General features: G+C 43.6%; 1 protein-coding gene and 1 pseudogene across 2 annotated transcripts in view; one reads left to right on the top strand and one right to left on the bottom strand.

The window, feature by feature from the left end:
• The window catches only part of NEBL (nebulette), a 390871-nt gene extending 369592 nt beyond the window's left edge, over positions 1–21279 (bottom strand). Inside the window, exons 1-2 of the mRNA XM_017944512.3 lie at positions 20868–21279; positions 19488–19582 (exon numbers count right to left, since the gene is read on the bottom strand). Coding sequence (XP_017800001.1) covers positions 19488–19582; positions 20868–20936 — 164 coding nt within the window. The 5' untranslated portion in view covers positions 20937–21279. The remainder of the gene's footprint in view (positions 1–19487; positions 19583–20867) is intronic.
• Positions 10659–11295, top strand: LOC101019536 (annotated as a pseudogene). Its single transcript, XR_651422.2, has one exon. The product of XR_651422.2 is annotated as a 60S ribosomal protein L12 pseudogene (transcript).
• Positions 21280–21600: the final 321 nt, after the last annotated feature.

The following is a 21600-nucleotide window of genomic DNA, read 5'->3' as shown; positions in this document are numbered from 1 at the left end:
GAACTTCTCATTTTATTAATACCATATAGAGAATAAATTTTCTTTAAAGCAAACACTAAAGTCAGATTTAAAAGTGAGTCACAGGCTGGGCGCAGTGGCTCACACCTGTAATCTCAGCACTTTGGAAGGCCGAAGCAGGCAGATCACCTGAGGTTAAGAGTTCAAGACCAGCCTGGTCAACATGGTGAAACTCCATCTCTACTAAAAATACAAAAATTAGCCAAGCATGGTGGCATGTGCCTGTAGTCCCAGCTACTCGGGAGGCTGAGGAAGGAGAATCGCTTGAACCTGGGAGGTGGTGGTTGCAATGAGCAGAGATTGCGCCACTGCACTCCAGCCTGAGTGACAGAGTGAGACTCTGCCAAAAAAAAAAAAAAAAAAAAAAAAGTGAGCCACAATGGAAACAAGCTATAACATTAAATTTTCATGTCTTTGTGCTCGTGGGCCTCAGTAGCACCTGTGTTTAGAAATTCACAATATGAAACAGAATATGGGAAAAGTAGCACAGCACTCAAAACCAGCAGCACAAACTCTCCACATTATTCAAAATGTTAAAGAGATGCTGGATGCACACTTTCCTCAATTATCAACATTATAAAATAAATCTTCACAGACCGGAGTCTCTTTATCGCCTTTCTTTATTAACTCTTATTCCAAATCCAAATCTTACACAAAATCTAAAATAATTTGACAATGCAATCCAATTTGAAATACATACAGGAGTACTTTTTGAATTTTTTATTTTTAACCTTTGTGGGTACATAGTAGGTGTATATATTTGTGGGGTACATGAGATGTTTGGATACAGGCATGCAATGCATAATAATCACATCACAGGCTGGGCGTGGTGGCTCACGCCTGTAATCTCAACACTTTGGGAGGCCAAGGTGGGTGGATCACAAGGTCAGGGGTTCGAGATCAGCCTGGCCAACATGGTGAAACCCCATCTCTACTACAAATACAAAAATTAGCCAGGTGTGGTGGTGCACACCTGTAATCCCAGTTACTCCAGAGGCTGAGGCAGGAGAATTGCTTGAAGCCAGGAGGCAGAGGTTGCAGTGAGCTGAGATCTCACCACTGCACTCCAGCCTGGGCGACAGAGTGAAACTCCGTCTCAAAAAAAAAATTATTTTTAATAATCACATCATGGAAAATGGGGTATCCATCCCCTCAAGCATCTACCCTTTGAGTTACAAACAACCCAATTATATTCTATTAGTTATTTTTAAATGTACAATTAAGTTATTATTGACTATACTCACCTTGTGGTGCTATCAAATACCAGGTCTTATTGATTCTAACTATTGTTTTGGTACCCATTAACATCCCCACCTCCTCGCCACTCTCCCACTCACCTTCCCAGCCTCTGGTAACCATCCTGCTACTCTCTAGCTCCATGAGTCCAATTGTTTGGATTTGTGGATCCCACAGATAAGTGATAACGTGCAATGTTTCTTTTTCTGTGTCTGATTCATTTCCCTTTTACATACAAGTACTCTGGAAATCTTGAGTGCTGTGCCTATAATAAGGTAACACTTCAACTTTCAAACGCACATTCAAAACCCAGGTAATCACTGGTAATCACTGCATTGCTATAGCTCAAACAATTGACACACTTGAAAAGGCCAGAGGAGTGAAATAGGGAAAACATTGCCTGGGTCCACAACGAAAACTGACTGGGCAAGGGAGGTGCATTGGAAAAGCACTATCACGTGGTCATTCGTGTTTCCATTTATTGAGCTGTGCCCAGTTCTTTATAATTATCCATTTTCTCTTTGCCTCCTCACAATCAATTCCTCTGCAGAGATTAACCCCCACTGCATGACAAGAACAGAGGCCGCAAGAGGTGGAGTTGACCCCCGCCTACTGATCACTGCCACCCCTCAAAAGCAATATGGGGAACAGCCCTACAGTCTCCAGCAGGGCCCAGACCCCATATTTCAAAACAATGGTTCATAGAAAAGTTAAAAACATCCATCACACCACAAGTGCTGAATTTCTGGCCACTCAAGTGATAAAATAGAAAGAATCAGTAGAACCTCCAAGGAAAGAAGAAAACTGCTGGCATTCATTTATTAGGAGACAGGAGGAATTCTAGTCATGTAATTTGTGAGAAGTAGCTTTGCCCTTTCTTTAAAGACCAGGAGAGTTTTCCATTTGGCATCTTTTTGGTGTGGTTGTAAACACGGGGCAAAAAAGTACAAATGTGCTTTTGTACAAATGGACAAAGAGTTATCAAAAAATTAACAGTATTTAGGAGGCATTGAAAGCTAAGATCTGATTATGAGGAGGAAAAGAGAGTAGTGTGTTTGGGATTTGTTTTCAAAGTCAGGAGAAAGCATGGAAGAAGAATGCTGTTTTCAAAACACACATTAATTCAATTGATGGATCAGATTTCTATCAGGTAATAAAGTTCACCTGGGAGAAAAGGCTAACCAGGGAGCATGTCTACTGGAAACAAAGCAAGACCAACCCAGTTCTTATCACAGGACATAACTATGCTGCCTTCGTGCTTTTTTTTTTAGGAGCCCATTACTTATATATAAAAAAATGGCAATTGCAAAAGTCTATTTCACTCACTCTTGAAATACGGATACAATCCTTCATTACTTAATAAAATAATAAAAGGAGTTTTAAGAAAGTGAAGCTATCTGAGAAAGTTTCATGAGAAAATTAATAATTAAATTTTGAAATTGAAATATAAATCCTAAATTGTAGGAATATTAAGATTATAAATCTCCACACCAGAATCTCTACATTGAACTAGAGCCAAGGTCACAATCGTGCGTTTTTCCCCCTTCTTTTTAACATAAAGCAAGAACTATGTCATTTTCTGTAAAATTTTAAACCATATTTCTTCTTGCCATTTGAAACTGAAATTCATTTCCTTATGAATATTTCAATACCATTCTCCTACAAGCAAGAACAATCTATCAGAGAACAATTTTCTAATTGTTTTACAAGCTTACAAAGCACGTAATGTCACAAAGTAAAGGTCCTGGGTGAAAGAGGAAAAGGTTATTACTCCTTGAAAATATTAGTGAAATCACGAAGACACACATGTCAAAGGAAGAAACAGATACTGTGGTCAACTTGTAATTCAGAAAAAGTCTCTGTTAGTCTTTTACTTTTTTTTAACACTGATCTTTTATAAGCTTTATTAAGGTATCATTGATATACAAAAAATTAACAGCATTGAGGCCAGGTGCAGCAGCTCACGCCTGTAATCCCAGCACTTTGGGAGGCTGAGGTGGGTGGATCACTTGAGATCAGGAGTTCAAGACCAGTCTGGGCAACATGGTGAAACCGTCTCTACCAAAAATACAAAAAGTTAGCTGGGTATGGTGGCACATGCCTGAAAGACCCAGCTACCCAGGAGGCTGAGGTGGAAGGATCACTTGAGCCTGGGAGGCAGAGGCTGCAGTGAGCTGAGATAGTGCTACGGCACTCCAGCCTGGGTGGACAGAGCAAGATTCCATCTCAAAAATAAAAAATAATTAACAGCACTGAATTTGTTTTAAAAAAAATTTTAAGTTCACTGTGTATATATTTCCTTTCTTCTCTAGCATCAAAAACAGTTAATTTTGCTCTGCTTGACTTTTCTTAGTGAACCTGTTGGAGTTGAATTGTGTATGTACTGGAGTCCAAAAAGTGTGTTAGAGTCCTAACCCCACAGACCTCAAAATGTCACCTTATTTGGAGATAGGGTCTTTGCTGAGGTAATCAAGTTAGAATGAGGTCATAGGTGTGGCCCCTAATACAAGATGGCTGGTGTCCTTAGAAAACGAGATTAGGAAACAGACACACATGAAGTTGATGTGAAGACACAGGGAGAAGATGGCTGGCCACCTATTCAACAAAAGCCAAGGATAGAGGCCTGAAACAGATTCTTCCCTCACAGTCCCCAGGAGAAACCAACCCTGCCGACACCTTGATTTCGGACTTTTAGTCTCCAGAACTGTAAAACAACAAATTTCTGTTATTTAAGCCACCCCATTTATGGTACTTTGTCACAGCAAGCCTAGCAAACTATGACAGAACCTAAGAGGCCTTTTTATTTCGAAGTTTTTACAACCATCCTGCACTCATCCATATGAGGATTTTGCCAGGAATTAATGTCACATTAATTAGGCTGTAATTTCTACAATCTATCTCTTCCTCTTTCTAAAACTTGGGATGTTTTCCCATCCCCAAAGCTTTCTTTTGCTGACAATTTCTCAAAGAGAATAGGCAATAGTAATAACAGCCAACTTTTACACGGTGTCTACTGTGTATCAACTATTTACATAGATTATCTTATTTATTCCTTGCAGTAACCAGAAGAGGTAGCAAATACTATTATTATCAGCAAGTGAGACACAGAATGCCCATTTTGCAGATGGGATAACTGAGACAACATCACCATTTTATAGGTGAGGAAACTGAGGGGCGGCAAGGTAAAGTAACTCAGCCTCAGCCCCAGAAGGGAATGGTCCCTTCACTCCCCCACCACATCCACTCTCACTGCTAAGGGACATGATTCCAGCATTTCAGTTCCAGGACCACATCTACAGGGTTTTCTCAGGTCCCTAAGATGCCACCCTCTGGATGGAGAGATTCCAATCTCTTTAACCCAATGCAAAACGACTTGATGTCTGACTGCTGGCTCTCCTAACTTTTACTTTAATTTCTTAATGATGTTTTTGGATCTTTTCTAGTTGTAAATCTATTCTTCTCAGTTGAAAGGATAAAAGCTAAAAAGGAACTGCATAAAAGCTAAATAGGATTTTTTCCTGTCATCGTTTATTATCACAATTATCCTCCCTAAGCCAGGGTTCCACTGTTTTCTTAGAATATAAGTGCTTTTGAAACCCACTTTGTCTTTAGAATTGTCACAAGCCATGGTTTTGGTTTTTCGGATCCCAGTCTTACTGTGTCTACCATCTTTGAACACTCAGTCATCCATCTTTTAAACTGTGTGTTAGGCTAATCTGAGCTTAGAAAGCTCCCAAGGGATGTCCTATGATGCTTTTGCTCCACACTTTTTTTAAAGATGTGTTCCCCCTTTCTCTCTCTGAAATAATTAACACTTTTCAATCAGGATTTTATTTTTCAAAGTCTTCTATCTCACTTGAGCCACCTTTTTTTCTTATTCCTTCTTTTGTTTATTCAGTAAATCTTTATTAAAAATTAACTGTGAGCTAAGGACTAGACCAGTCACAGGGATATGGCACACTTCATTTATCTCAGAGCTTCTGAGAACCTAAGATTTCTTGAACAAGCACAGCCTTTCCTTCTTCCCCTACACCGTGTGAAGGCTTTCTTCAAAGTCTGGGTGTGGTGTGACTCCTTTTGCTCTTGTGAATTTCAACATGACAGAGACCACTTGTTCTAAAGTCCTCACAACTGCTACTCCATCAACCAATTCTTACTTGTTTTCCAAATTAAGCGCAAAGCAGCTTGAAAGCAGTGACATTGTCCACAGAAAGCAAAGCAAGAAACCAACTGGCATTCTCTCTTAAACCTTCAGCAGGTAGTTCATTGAAAAAACCTCTGTGACATTTCCATTCTGGACAAGAGGCACATGGTCTGCCCAGCAGCAGGGCCACCTGTTTCCCTTCTTTTCCTTCTCACTCAAATGTTCTCCATCATCTCTCCACCGTCAAGATTCTTTCTTTCTATTCATAGGTTCACCTCCTAGACATGTTTCTCTTTTAGCGTACCAAGCCTCTCCACTGTCACAATTGAATCATCAGCCTGTCCTCATCCCACGTTGGCAAAACTCCTAGACCTTACCTGTCCCCTGACATGTCTATCTATGCGTTGGTAAAGACAGGTGAGGTTGTAAACACCCCCCTTGCGGGTCTCTTCTGAGAATTACTTGATCCTTCCTCTATTCAGGGTCTTCTTTTATGTTACCACCTGTTTTCTCCTGCTAGGGAATTAATTTTTAAATCCTGGGTAACAATTGTTCCTGACCCACCGCTACAGACCCAGAGAAAGAAGCCAGACTTGGGAAGCTTGCTATCAGATCAGCGACTGCTGTCTCCCATTCAGAGTAAAGGTTCTTTTACAGCCAATCAACACATGTTTATTCAGTCCCTATTATATACTCATCACTGTATAAAGAAAAAAAAAAAAAACCAATATGCTTTTCTTTCAACGTCTGCCAAACTGCCATTCTGCAGGCCACCTCCTGGGCAGCAGCCCCCGTGTGCAAATCTTAAGTGCTTTTTACGGGCCACTCAGCCCTGCAGGTATATATGACACGAGAGGCACACAAATAAACTGGCTTCCTGACTCCCAGCCAATTAAACCTGACATTACATAACTACCGTTTTAAAAAAAGACCACAGAGGCAAACCCTCTAAACAGAATTTTCCTTCTTTAGTAGCCTCTGAGGAAGAAATGTTCTAATACGGTGTTTCTATTCCTGATAGGAATAACCCTTAATTATTACGTTCCTTAAGCATTTAGACATTTTAAAATAGAATTCCCCTTAATGTTAAGAGAATCAGAGAACTACGTCACTGGCAACAGAAAAGACTTCAAACAGAGAGAAAGAGAAATGGAGAGATGGTGCGGTGGGGGAGGGTTGGGTTGGGGGAGAAGCACTGATCCTACAGAGTTATTTTTAAAGTTCTGGAAATGTGGGAGAAAAGGCAGAACATTGAAGGAAAATCACATGAGAAAAGAAGATTCTTCCACGAGAGCCTGTTAAGACCTTTCATTCATCAGGAATTGACCATTAATCCCTGATTAAATTTAGTTTCAGGAAACGAAGCCATCAAACTTATTTCCAGGAGATACAAAAACATGATATGCAAGTAAATGTATATATGGCCTGATGTGTCAAACACGTGGTTCACTCCTAAGACTTTGAAAACAGTCGTAACAAAGTGATTTTTATAAACTACCTTTGTAGACAACATTATTCTTGTCATCCTTTGTTCCATTGCATGTCAATGACCAGTAATCCAGCTATAAATTTCAATATTTCACCTAAACAGAGGAAGTGTTCGCTACTGTTCGTGTGCATTATCAGTCCAAGCATGGCGAGCAACAGCTGGGATCGCCACACAGATCCTCATGGAAAGATATGTTTATTGCTTCTCTTTTTTTTTTTTTTGTTAGAGACAGGGTCTTGCTATGTTGCCCAGGCTGGTCTTGAACTCCTGACCTCAAGTGATTCTCCTACTTCAGCCTCCCACAGTGCTGGGATTACAGTCGTGAGCCACCACACTCGTCCTCTATTCCTTCTCATTGAGTCAGCTTTCTTGGCTGAGAATGCCTAGAATAAGGCTAAGCTGTATCACTCAGACAGCCAAAAGAACTCACCATGCCCCCAGCAAACCTAGATAGGCAATCTGTTCCAACAGGGTGACAGTTTCTGAGCACACAGCATGTGTGCTGTGTAGACAACGGCAATTAGGACCATTCCTGACCTCAAGAATGTAATTTGCCAATAGGACAGACTCATGTATCAATAAAAACAAAATCTAGAGAGTTATATTAAGAGTCCACCCATGATTAGTGCCCCCACCCCTTCCTGTTCACAGGCAGCAAACTATTTCTAATCTTCCCTAACTTCTATTGACTGACTGGAGATGGTGGATTTTAGGCCCTCATTCATGTCCTGATGGAATAGGAAGGCTCAGGATGTAAAGAGGCAACACAACAAAGGTAGCTTTGATGGCGACAGCATGAAGCAAGCCTGTTGTATAATAAAGAATTTGAATGGCCTTTGTCCCTGGTTCCTGGGAGGCATACTCTAAATACTTGAAATTTCCCAAGTAATTGGAATGTCTTTGTTATTCATGAGCTCCTTGGACCATATCTAAGGGGACGTGATCAAGGTGGCTGAGTGCACCAGAAAAACCAACTCTGTGATTAGAGGGTTGGTGCTTTGAGCCGGATGAGATCAGTTTGACCTTTTCCAGGGAAGAGAGGGGGCTGGAGATTGAACAGTCACATCACCAATGAGTCAATCAATCATGCCTACATAATGAAACCCCAATAAAAACTCTGGACACCAAAGATTGGTGGAGATCCCTGGTTGATGATCATATCAATGTGCCAGGAAGACAACACATATTGATCCCATAGAGCAAGGACAGAGAAGCCCCACATCTAGGATCCTCTGTCCTTGCTCTAGAGATCCTTGCTCTAGGATCCTCTCAAACTTTGCCCTAAGTGTCTCTCCATCTGGCTGGTCTTGATTTGTATCTGTTATGCTAAAACAATCATCTTAGGTACAGCACTGTCCTGAGCCCCTGTGAATTGTTCCAGCTAATTATCAAATCTGAGGGGGTTGTGGGAACTCTCAGATTTGCAGCTAGTTGGTCCGAAGTGTAGGTGACCTAGGGACTCCTGGGCTTGAAGTGAGAGCAATTTTGTTCTGTGCCTTTCACTTGCAGAGTTGATGCTAACTCCACATGGCTGGCATCAGAGCATTGCAGTTTTGTAACACCCGTTCTCAATTCCTTACACACTTGCTCTTTAAAACACAAAGTAGTCCCTTCAAGGAGCAAAGCTCTTGCAGGCTGACTTGACCTCGCCTACCCCAATCCACCTCCCACTCCAGGCTGAGAACATCTACGGTCCAATCTCAGCAGGAAACCAACTCAAATGGGAAGACAAACACGGCCATAGTACAAAGCAGGCTCTTTGATAGGTGATATAATTGAGGCATAAAAAGTACAATGAATCACAAAGAAAGAGTTCAGTGATTGAGAGATTCAGAATATCTTTGCAAAGGTAGGCATAGCCTTACAGATGTGCCTTAAGGATCAAAGTCACTCCAGTGCCAGAGGGCATAAGAACAGCATGAGTAAAGGGTCAAATCACTGTGTCTAGTTAATAATGATTAAAATTATAAACATATCTAAATTGTATTAATTCCTTACCATGTGCCTGAAACTCTGCTAAGCTCATTATTAGACTGGATATTCCAATGAATCCTTAATCCTATTAGGTAGAGTCTATTATACCCATTTTACAGATGAGGATACTGAGGCTTAGATTAAGAAATTTGGTGACGGTTTCAAAGCTAGCAGCCCAGTATGGCTGGAGAGAAGGAGGTTAAATGGAAGTGGATAGAGGAAGGTAGACTGTGAAAGGCTCTGAATGTCTGCTAGAAACCCAATTATATTTCCTATAAGCAATAGGGAGCCATCAAAGGTGTTTGAGCAACAGAGTAGTATAATCAGAACCATGTTTTCAGAAAATAACTGTGGTGGCAGGAAATGCATGAAGCTCAGGAGACTGGGCAGATAGTGGGGAGAGTAGGCAGGAGAAGACATGCAGGTTATCCAAACAGGCCATCAAAAATACATCTACTTACAGGGCACGTCTTTCTGCACTGATGTATGCGTTTGCTGCAGTGTTCTTGCCACTCCCATGCATTGCCTGAATTTGCTGGAATTCACACTCTGGATCAATTAAAGGATTAACGGATACAGGAGTCATATTTTAAAACCAAATTCAATATTGGCAGGCAACCATCTAACTCCCACTGCACATCCCAGATCTATAGACCCTTGGCTGAGCTCAGCCATCCTATTTCTCCAAGTTCTCTGTGTTTGGTTGCACCTGCCTTTGATGGATAATGAGCATCAGAGTGCCAATCAAAGATTTTTATCCAAATGGTTTTTTAGACTGCTCAGCTGATGCAGAAGTACAACAGACCACCAGTCTGGTTATCGATTAGATGCTATTCAAGAATGCACACATCGAACTAGTTCTCTTCTGGCTCCTCCTAGAATTCAATAAGAATGAGTCAACAGAGAGTGTGAAAAAGTAAACAGAAGTCAAACGCAAAGCAACTCTCTCAAAGACTCTGCTAAGAAAATTGCACAGCTAACTAGAAATAAAATTAATACGGGATTTCCAGTGATGGAAGAAACAATCATTGCCACTTAAACCTGGTCCTTCTCACAACTTCCAGTTCTCATGGTTAGGTCTGTGCCCTATCTAGGTTCAACTAGAGAGGCCTGAAGAACTGTTAGACCCATTAGCAGGACTTTGCTGAATTCAAATAGCCAAGCTGAGCATGGAAGAAATCAATAATCATCATTTTACTTAGTTCCTAAAACGTTCTGGGCACTCAGCTCATAAATATTATTCTAGATTCCACGCTAAAGCCAAGGTCTCCTAAGGCTAAAAGCCAAGGTCTTCCTATTAACAGTAACTGTAAAAACTGAAACAGAACAGAAAAGTAATTGATTTATCCTTCCTCTAGAGACTTAAAGGAGTTCTAAGCCCTTGAGGACAAGGGTGCCATGCATGGCTATGTCTGTATCTCTCTGACTCCCTGATGTCCTAGGAACCACTCTGTAAAGCACTCATCTGAAAACATTTAAAGAGGACCCACTGGCGGGGCGCCGTGGCTCACGCCTGTAATCCCAGCACTTTGGGAGTCCAAGGCCAGCAGATCACGAGGTCAGGAGATTGAGACCATCCTGGCTAACATGGTGAAACCCCGTCTCTACTAAAAATACAAAAAATTAGCCGGGCGTGGTGGTGGGCGCCTGTAGTCCCAGCTACTCGGGAGACTGAGGCAGGAGAATGGTGCGAACCTGGGAGGCGGAGCTTGCAGTGAGTCGAGATCGCGCCACTGCACTCCAGCCTGGGAGACAGAGCGAGACTCTGTCTCAGAAAAAAAAAAAAAAAAAGCTCTCGGCTTTCGGCTCGGAGGGGCAAAGGTGCAACTTTCTTCGGTCGTCCCGAATCCGGGTTCATCCGACACCAGCCGCCTCCACCATGCCGCCGAAGTTCGACCCCAACGAGATCAAAGTCGTATACCTGAGGTGCACCGGAGGTGAAGTCGGTGCCACTTCTGCGCTGGCCCCCAAGATCGGCCCCCTGGGTCTGTCTCCGAAAAAGGTTGGTGATGACATTGCCAAGGCAACGGGTGACTGGAAGGGCCTGAGGATTACAGTGAAACTGACCATTCAGAACAGACAGGCCCAGATTGAGGTGGTGCCTTCTGCCTCTGCCCTGATCATCAAAGCCCTCAAGGAACCACCAAGAGACAGAAAGAAACAGAAAAACATGAAACACAGTGGGAATATCACTTTTGATGAGATCATCAACATTGCTCGACAGATGCGGCACCGATCCTTAGCCAGAGAACTCTCTGGAACCATTAAAGAGATCCTGGGGACTGCCCAGTCTGTGGGCTGTAATGTTGATGGCCGCCACCCTCATGACATCATAGTTGACATTAACAGTGGTGCTGTGGAATGCCCAGCCAGTTAAGCACAAAGGAAAGTATTTCAATAAAGGATCATTTGACAACTGAAAAAAAAAAAAAAAGAGGACCTACTGAAACATACTCTCTCGCACAGGCCCTAGATACATAATCAGTATTCCTTTAAGCACACATATCTGTATCTTGTATTAACCTTGCATTTCACCATGATTGAGGTGAGATCTGCTGGGTTTCATCTCAAAATCTTTTCTAATCTGACATCATTCCATAATAAATACACCATCATAAACAGGCAGAACTTACACATCAAAGGCACCTTTCAGAAACATTTTCAAATGGGACACAGAACCCAGAGAGTGACTTGTAAATATAATTCCCTATAATGACTTCAAAAGTACCAAAAAGCATTAGATATTGCCAACAGTCCAATACGGTGACTGAGAACCAGATCATTTTGCATATACACTGGAACCTTTTTATTGGCTCAAAGTATCTCCTTCCTTTGTTTTTAATCATCCAGTTATAACCAGAAAAGAAAAATGAAAACTGCCATTCTCTCATGTCAGATACTGTGTCAAGGGGTAAAGGTTTAATTTTTTCCATGAGGTATGTAACTAAAAAGTCAGGCAGGGCACATTGCAGTGGATGCTAACTAGAACTCTTACATGCCACAATATCCTTCCATAGAAACGGTCACTTTTAACAATGTGACCTTTTCTCTTGTCTTTAACGGAGAAATATGAGACAACAATTTTCCATTTACTATTACAAGTAAAAGAGTGGACTGACATTTGGGTCCTTAGGTGTTATTTGATGGGCTCAAGCTTACAAACAATTCCCCCATTTAATCTCTATAAAGTCCCTGGTAGGTGGGAATTATTTTCCCATTGTAGAGATTATAACCCAGAAGGAAATAAATGAGTATTCGTAAGAAATGTTTTTAGGAAGATGTCACATTTTGAAGCCAAACCTCTAAGTAGTGAAAGTAAATTCCCACTATGTTCATTACAGATCAGAAGACGTGAGACTATCCCAACAGCAGGATACTTTATTATCCCTTGGAATTCAGGCTTAATGAACCCTGGTCACCAGTCCACATGGATCAGGCTCCTCAAAGCCTCATCCTAACCCAGTTCTTCTATATCACACAAATTCTGTCTGCCGTCCCAAAAGAAACCAGCCTGGGCCTCATCCTAAACTAGGGACTAAGTGCAAAGGCTACACACAGTTCTTACAGTCCCTGAGGTGACTAATATGATCAAGTACCTTCTAAATGCCAGGCTCATCTATGGTCATACCCTGAACGTGCCAATCTCGTCTATGTGCCAGGCTTGAGGGATATGCAGATACATGGGACAGATCCCTTGGAGGATACAGACAGATAAGCTCGTGGTTCCTGCACAGGATGTGGGCTCTTACTGCTGAGCTGAGACCTATGTGATGACTGTATTGGACTGAACCCCAGGGAAAGGTGTGGGGTCGGGTGTGATTGGCACAAACAGAAATGTGGTTGTTAGGATTCACAAACTTACTGCATGTCATTGTACATTACAGGTAACTTTCAATGCTCTCTGATGTAGGGAGCATTAAGAATATGGAACTAAACTAGTGTGTCTCATACCTTTCAATCACCACTTTCAGTAAAAATTATTTTCTATTGGGAGGCCGAGGCGGGCGGATCATGAGGTCAGGAGACCGAGACCATCCTGGCTAACACGGTGAAACCCCATCTCTACTAGAAAATACAAAAAACTAGCCAGGCATGGTGAAGGGCGCCTGTAGTCCCAGCTACTCTGGAGGTTGAGGCAGAGGTTGAGGCAGGAGAATGGTGTGAACCAAGATCGCACCACTGCACTCCAGCCTGGGCGACAGAGCAAGACTCTGTCTCAAAAAAAAAAAAAGGAAAGAAAAAAAAATGTCTACATCATGATCCAGTACACATATGTACCTGTATCACTGAAAAAAATATGTTTGCCAAAAGAATCCTCTGTTTAGTACTTAAATGAAGTCTGATGTTTTCTCTTATTCTCTTTTCTTCCTTCTTTCAATTCTGGTTACAACTGTCTAATGGGTAGCAGCCCACAGTGTGAAAAACTTCAGTATAAACCTTTTAATGGGTGTGAGTGAGTTCCTATTATTTATTGATATACCTCCTCTTCTCTCTTCCCCACTCTTTCTTCACCCCTCCAAAAAGTACTGATGAGGAAAGAAGGACACTACTATTTCCTGGAGATGTGCTAGGTGCCAGAAACTAGGCTACAGCCTATCCTAGTATTGTTTTGTTACTTCTCATACAGCCCTGTGGGTTTAGTATTACTGTACCCATTTGACAGATGGAGAAACTGATGTTTGGCAATCCAGAGACTTGCTCAGTAGGCCAGGATGGAGCCAGGATTCAACTCCAGCTCCATCTAGCTCCAAAACCCCAATGACAACATGTTGTACTTTGCGACACATTGTTTTATAATCAAAGCTAACTTCATAGCAGGAATTTCATCAATCTCCTTGAGATAACTCAAGTCCTTGGAGTGTTCTAGAACCAAATTCAGGAGGCCCAACTACAGATAAGGAAAGTAGATGGCAGGAATACTCTCAGGTTTCAATTTAATTTCCTTCTGTGTCCTCTGATTACCCTTAGGAAAGGCACTAACGAGGAGTGACCAGCCACAAAATGGTACGTGAGAGGCAGTGGAGCACTGGCCTCAACAATCACACTCAACACCTCGACAATCACACTCAACACAGGCCGGCAGAACTGCGCTGACCGTTCTGGGTGACTCGTCATGAGATGCACCCAGCCCAGCCTCTTGCAGGTGGTAGAATAAATATTCACGAGAGGGAATGTGAACACAGGCAGAGAGAAAGTAAACACAACACTCAGCGCCTGCTGTTTTATTTTTTAAAGTCTTCGGAAACCACTTTAAGTGAAACTCTTTGATGAGAGGGAATCTTATTTGGAAGAATCACTAAAGATACTTCAGTGGATATTTGTGTTCTTTTAGCCCCATAACTAAAGATACATTTGACTAAGATACAGGATATAGTAAATGTAGGCAGATCAGAACAAATGTTCAGCCCAAAAATATGTCTGCGAATAATGTTCAAAGCCCATATAATGTTCTGGGGAAATTATTGGCAAGGTCATGTTAAACTATTGCATTGTTCCTTGGTGGCACCCCAGACCTAATATAACTTGACATTTGGTGAGAACGCATTAGCTGGTCAGTCTTGGCAATGCTACTTCTAAGTGGTAATACCTCCCAGGAAATTTTAAGAACCGATGTATATTTTACAAAGACATAGTAAATGCAATTTTGACTTATACACACAACCAATTAAATAATTTAATTGACAAATGGTCTTAGAGTTTATACTCATTGTGTGGCTTGCTGGGTAGGAAAATGTTTATAGTTTAGCTTAGCATATAAATTCACATAGAAATATTAGGTATGTTTTTTGTCTAATCATCTAGTGTTATTTTCTCGGCACCTCTTAGTGAAAAGAATTTTGCCTAGTCCTCATTTCTTTGCAAGTTCCATGATGAAAAAAATCCTAAATGTGCTAAAGAATCCATTGCCTGCTTATGAAACATAAAGGCTTATGAAAACATGGCACGCACTCAAGTACAACAGTTTGTTTTTAAATATTTTAATAGTGTGCACTGCTGCGTTAGGAGCAAAACGGGTATTATGCCCAATCTTACATCTAGTGTGTACTATACTTTGATCGTTCTATCAAAAGATCAAAATTTAAATATCATGTAAATTATATTTTATACATGCTCTCCTTTGCAGGAAATCAAACAGAATACTTGTTTCTTCTCTAAACACAAGAGAATATAAACAAGCAACATATTTAAACTGAAGAAGCACTCACTACTTCATTTCCTTAAAGAATGCCCTCAGGGGCCGGGCGCGGTGGCTCAAGCCTGTAATCCCAGCACTTTGGGAGGCCGAGGCGGGTGGATCACAAGGTCAGGAGATCGAGACTATCCTGGCTAACATGGTGAAACCCCGTCTCTACTAAAAATACAAAAAAACTAGCCGGGCGCGGTAGCGGGCGCTGAGGCGGGAGAATGGCGTGAACCCGGGGGGCGGAGCTTGCAGTGAGCCGAGATCGCGCCACTGCACTCCAGCCTGGGAGACACAGTGAGACTCCGTCTCAAAAAAAAAAAAAAAAAAAAAAAAAAAAGAATGCCCTCAGGTAGCGATTCAAATAAGAAACCTCTCTGTTTTCTTACAGTAATTCTAAATGTCTATGTTTATGCTTTCCAATTTTTAAGCATATTCTTAATATTTATTTTAAAGGTTCTTCATTTAATTATGGATGTTATTTTCATAAGAAATGCTACTTAAGCCCTTTTCTTGAAAACCATGAGAGGTTCTGTAAATTAGTAGAAATAATAGCAGAACTTGAATAACTGATACTGAATCTCTAATAGCTAAGAAAAGTTGTCATTTTCATAACAGCTAAATGTAAAGTATGAACCCTGATTGGATCCTGGCTTTAAAAAAAAAATCTATAAAGAACATTCTTAGGACAATGGGGGAAATATAAAAATAGACAGGATATAAGATGTTATAACAACGCATTTGTTAATTTTCTTAAGTGTAATAAAAGCTCTATGATTCTTTAAGAAAATGCCCTTATGCTTAGTGCATGCATGATGTGGTTTTTAGGGATGAAATGTCACAATGTATGAAACCAACTTGATGTATGAAATGGAAAAATGGCTCAACAGTAATAAAAATATTTGGACATGGCCGGGTGCGGTGGCTCATGCCTGTAATCCCAGTACTATGGGAGGCTGAGGCAGGCAGATCACAAGGTCAGGAGATCAAGACCATCCTGGCTAACATGGTGAAACCCCATCTCTACTAAAAAATACAAAAAAAATTAGCTGGGCATGGTGGTGGGCACCTGTAGTCCCAGCTACTCAGGAGGCTGAGGCTGGAGAATGGTGTGAACCCAGGAGGCGGAGCTTGCAGTGAACCGAGATGGCATCACTGCACTCCAGCCTGCGCTGCAGGGCGAGACTCCGTCTCAAAAAAATAAATAAATAAAAATAAATAAATTTTTAAAATATATATATATTTGGACATATAATTAGATCAAAATATGATGCAGCAAACATGGCAAAATGTTAATAATAGTTGAATGTCAGTGGAGGGGATAGAGATGTTCTTTGTATTATTCTTTTACCTATTTTGCATGTATGAAAATTTTCACAATAAAAAGCGACAGCGGAAGATGAAGAGTTGTTTTCATTTAAGCATGTATATACATTGACTCCTGAACCAAACCAGGTGCAGATAAAATATTGCATTACATGAAAAGCAAATGTTTCATTTTCTGGTAGCAGTATACATTAGAGAATCAATTTTCTACTATTGACCCAGAGAAATTATGGCAGCCCTCTGGCCACAACCACAGGGAACAGCTGATTGACATGCACCACCTGAATTAGAGCAGATGCGTCAGGATCCCCAGAGGGCAATCCACACTGCCCAGCCAGTGTACACGGCAACATGTATCCTTAGCAGACTACAGACTGACAGCAGGGACCTTCAAGCCCAGAACCCTCATAGCAGACAGAACCCAAAACTTTGCCAGGCTCCATTTTCTAGAGGTAGCATATCAAGCTATGACATGAACCTAAATCTGAATTTTAGATATCAGCTATCTACTCATCCATTCACTAAGGATGAATTCCTATTTCTCCCTATTTATCTGCTCAGTAAAGTGGACTACCAGGTTCAATATGAAGCAAAAATCCTCGAGTGCTACCCCCAGAATTCACCTTAAAACTAATAATAATGTACTGGAATCATATGAGAAATTTTAGAGAGGAAAATCTATAAACATTCTATACAAGTATATTGAGAGTATTAAAAATGAGATCAAGACCTATGAAACAATACAACAGGATGTTTCTTTTTCATAAGTAGAATCATTTCCTTTTGGGGCCCAAATCTCAACGTTTCTGGGCACTCATCACTATCAAGTCAAAGTGCAAAATAGCTCTTCCTAACTCATTCAGAATCTCATAAACTTTTAAAATTAGATTGAATCCAAACTAAGCAATAAGCACTAAATAATTTTCAAGTAGCCCAATGCAGTCAACGACTCTACTTCAGTTGAACCGTTTTCTGTCCTTTTATTTTTGATCATTTCTTTTTCTCCCTTATCCAATTCTCTCTCATTGTTGTAATTGCTATTCTCTCCCTATTTTCTTTCTCTCTCTTTCCTCCTTCCCTCCCAATCCCTTCAGGCCTACCAGCGCCACCCAAAGGCATTGTTATCACTGGGGTTAAACTCCTGGCCCTGCCCTGTAAAGAATCCTGAATCCTGATGTGGTCCATAAAGCCTGATGGAATCAGGCTGCCAAATGAAACAGTTACAGGAAGAATGGTTCACTTTCCTTTAACCAAAGAACAATTATCCCGTTTATGGGTGGTTGGGGCCCTTTCCCTTCTCCTTACGCCTGCCTTTGATCTTTAACCAGTCGTTTATGGCTCTCTGGAAGGGAAGCAGGAAATCATGACATCGAAACCTCGTTTTTGCTTCACGCTATTCCAATAGGAAGAATGATATAGCAGGATTGAAGACATCAGAAAGTTTGGGGGATATCTGTGGACTTCCCCTCTCCAAGAAAGTCCTGAATTCTGTTCAATGCCCCTTTTTCTGATTTCTTGAAAAGATTCTGGTCTACCTGTAAGCACTAAGGACTAAGGAAAAACAAATATTAAACAGTCTTCACCAGATAAAATGTTTTTTGAAGTTCTTCACCAGAGAGGTATGAGCAATTCCATTTGGTTACCAAAAATATACGGTCTATGATAACATACTGTCAGTATGTAATGAAGCATGAATTAACCAAGGGCCCTCCATCTCCAGGAGACGTGAATGATGAACCTACTTCAAAAACTCTAGGGAGGATGAATCTCTGGCAGTGTTCCAGCCAAAAGGCTTGAGGTCCAGAGGCACCTCTGCTGGCTCCAGACCATGCCAACCCCACAGGGGAACTGGTGAGAAAACTCAACCATCAGGCCAGGTGTGGTGGCTCACACCAGTAATTCCAGCACTTTGGGAGGCCGAGGGGGGCAGATCACCTGAGGTCAAAATTAGCCGAGCATGGTGGTACATGCTTGTAATCCCAACTACTCAGGAGGCTAAGGCAGAAGAACCGCTTGAACCTGGGAGGCAGAGGTTGCAGTGAGCCAAGATCATGCCATTGCACTACAGCCTGGGCAACAAGAGCAAAACTCTGTCTCAAAAAGAAAGAAAGAAAGAAAAAGAAAACTTAACCATCAGGGCCAAGAGCTTACAGTTGAAAACAGTCTGGGGTAGGGGGATGCTCACAGGAGTGGAGAAACATGTGCCTCTGGGCAGCAAGGTAGACATATGGAAACACTAGTCAAATCAAACCACCAGCAGCCTCCAGGAGTGATCTGAGCCCCTCCTGAGCCTGATCCTCTCCAGGCCTCAATTTCATTACCTGCTAAATGGGGGTAAAAATAGCATCCCCTAACTTGTAGGGTCGTTGTAAAGATTAAATGATCAGTATGCATAAAGTGCTTAGAACAGAGCTTGACACATGGTGAGCGCAATATAAATGCTAGCTAATTGCTATTCTAGGCTAGCAGCATGCCTACACAAAAGCCTTCCAAAGAAGGCTTACCTTTTTTAATCCCCACCTACTACAACACTAACCAGCCGGAAGTACCGGGTCTACTGCAGTAGATCTACTACAACCGACCTACTACTAACCAGCCAGGAACACCCATGTCTTTGGTTCCATTCTTCAAACCACTCTTTGATTTCCTGTTTAAGCCCAGAATCTCTGCAGTGGTCTCAGCTAAGACCAAATGAGCAAGACTCCTTTCCATAGCAACTAGGTTCAGGTATGAAATTGCAGTATGGCAACATCCTATGATTAAAATGGAAATTGACACAGGATTAAAATGGAAATCTACCTGACATGCACTTCAGAGCCCACACGTTCTCAGTGGGGAAGTTCTGCAGCTTATAATAAGTGCCCCTAAGTCTGTAACACTGTGAACCTCAAAAACTAACCTGGTTGAAGATGCGTAGAAGTTACCCAACACATTAGAAAGGCATAAAACGCAGTGATCATCAAAAAAGTACATGGCTCCAGAGTCTGTGATATAAACAGGTAACTAGCCACTGCCACACCTGGGTGACACAGTGAGTCAGTTCTTCAAAACAGGCAGGTCCACTGGCTCTCAAGCTCTGAGGCTGTGCCACACCTGGACAGCATGTTGACAATACTTACGCATTACAATAGGGCTTCTTTTCATAGCCTTTGTAGTTGTTCATGTTGAGTGCCATCTTGCAGACCTCACAATGGAAACATCCTTTATGCCAATACTGGAAAAAAAAATTTAAAAATTCAGTACAATGCCAGTTCTCGCCAGGATGGGCACAGAAGGAAGGCTTTCTAGCGCATCACAGTCCCTGTAGCTGAAAATACTACAACAAAACGAGTGCAGGGAACTGTGGATGTGTTTACCTACTTTCAGCTAAGTAAATAAAGCAGGCAAGCAGGCAACTCTGAAAATTGAGTCTTAAAGGAAGACTCACCACAATATATCGACGCACCATGGAAGAACTGTCAACGCTCTGTCGAAACAGCACTTCTATGAGCAGCCAGAAAAGAATTCTGAGCTCGGTTAATGAAGAAACGGGGCCCAGAGAGTGGCTTTGAAACCAAAAGGAAGCCAGTTCAAAGTGTCTAAATGCAGGGTTTGTAGGATCTCAACAAATATGTGTTCACCCGAAGTCAGGCAAGCTGAGGGGGCTGCAGGAAGGCTATGTAAGTACCCCTACACCGGACCAGCTTGCACTAAAATGCTGGACCTCTGACTCTGCCTGAGATGACTGTCAAGATGACAGCTTGTTCTAACGAAGCATTTGTATCTTCAGACGCAAATTTCCCCAGAACGCCCCTGGCTGGTTTCAACTGTCAGTCACTCCAGATCGCTCCTGGGTGTCTCTCCCCGGCTGTTCATCTCCATCCCTGCCCGGGAAGGGCAGGAGGTAGGGCTGGAGGGGCCCGGCTACAAAACTACTTCCCCTGGAATTCCCCACCCGGTGGATTAGACACCCCTGGGTCCGGCTTGCCGCGCTGAGCCGGGGCTCTCCAGCAGGGATTATTCTTAGCAATGCGGCAGCGGCCGCCCCATGACATATTAATTACTATTTGCCTCTCCCCCTCGCCGCGGTCACAGGAGGCGCTAGGGGTGGGCGGTGAGGTGGGATTGCGGGCGGATCTGTGCGGCAGGGGTCGGGGGTATTGTGGAACACGAGTGGAGGTGGAGGGGGCGCGGCTCGCCGAAGTGCCCCCCTGGGTGCCCAGCCTGGTCCCTCCGGGGCCCGGGGCCGCGCACCGCCGTGCGCCCTCCGCAGCGGCTCGGCCGATGTCGCGCAGCCCCGTACCGCGACAAAAGCCCTTCCCGGTTCCAACACCACAATCGCCAAGCGTGTCTGTGACACTCCCGCAGGCGTCTTCGTTCGCGCGCCCTCCCCCCGTGCCAAGGCACAGGCACACGCACCGACCCACTCATCGCTTTCCATCCCAGGTGCCAAAACTTCTCGGAGCAGGTGCAGCCCGGCGCCCGGCAGGTCCAGGCTGGCCCGGCGCCCCCTCGCTCACCTTATCCAGGCAGTTGACTTTCTCGGTGGGATACACGACTTTTCCGCAACGGGCGCACTGGGGGTTCATGATCGCGATTCCCGGGGGCGGCGGCGGCGGCTGCTGGCTCCGAGGAGCCTCTGTGACATCCCCCGGCGAGCCCCGCACCGCCTCCGGGCAGGCGGGAGGGCTGCGGGCGGCTGGCGCCGGGTGGGGAGTCGGCGCCGGGCCCCGGGTGAGTGCACGGGGAGGGCGACGAGGCCTGGCGCCTGAGGCCGGCCGCGCTCTAGGGCTCGCAGGCGCTAGAGCTCGGCTCCGGCTCGGGCTCCGCGCCGCTGGCTCTGCGTCGCTCGCACTCCAGGTACGGGTGACTCACACAGTCACTCGCGCCCGCCCCTCGCGCTCACTCGCTCCCCCGCCTCGCCGCCGCCGCGCAGGCCAAACCCACTGGCGCGCCTGGACCGAAGTGGCAGGGAACGTGCACGTCGGGCACCCTGGGAGGGAGGGCGCAGCGGGGGAGGGGGCAGGCAGAGACCCGGAAAGCTCCGCAGACCGCCGCGGGTGCGACTTTGCGGCCTGGGGAGCGAGCCTCGCGCCACCGCCGCCGCAGGCCGGGGAGCCCAGGTGGGCGGCGGCTGGGGAGGGAGGGATCCAGGCGGGGGACGTGACAAACACCGATGGGGAGAATGCTCAAACCCACGTACTCCTTTCCCTCCCTCTCGCTTCTCTTCCCCAGCCAGGGGCACCCTCATCC

Source organism: Papio anubis, chromosome 11 (genome assembly GCF_008728515.1).
Source record: "Papio anubis isolate 15944 chromosome 11, Panubis1.0, whole genome shotgun sequence".
Classification (NCBI taxonomy): domain Eukaryota; kingdom Metazoa; phylum Chordata; class Mammalia; order Primates; family Cercopithecidae; genus Papio; species Papio anubis.
This window is presented reverse-complemented; position numbering and strand designations above follow the sequence as displayed.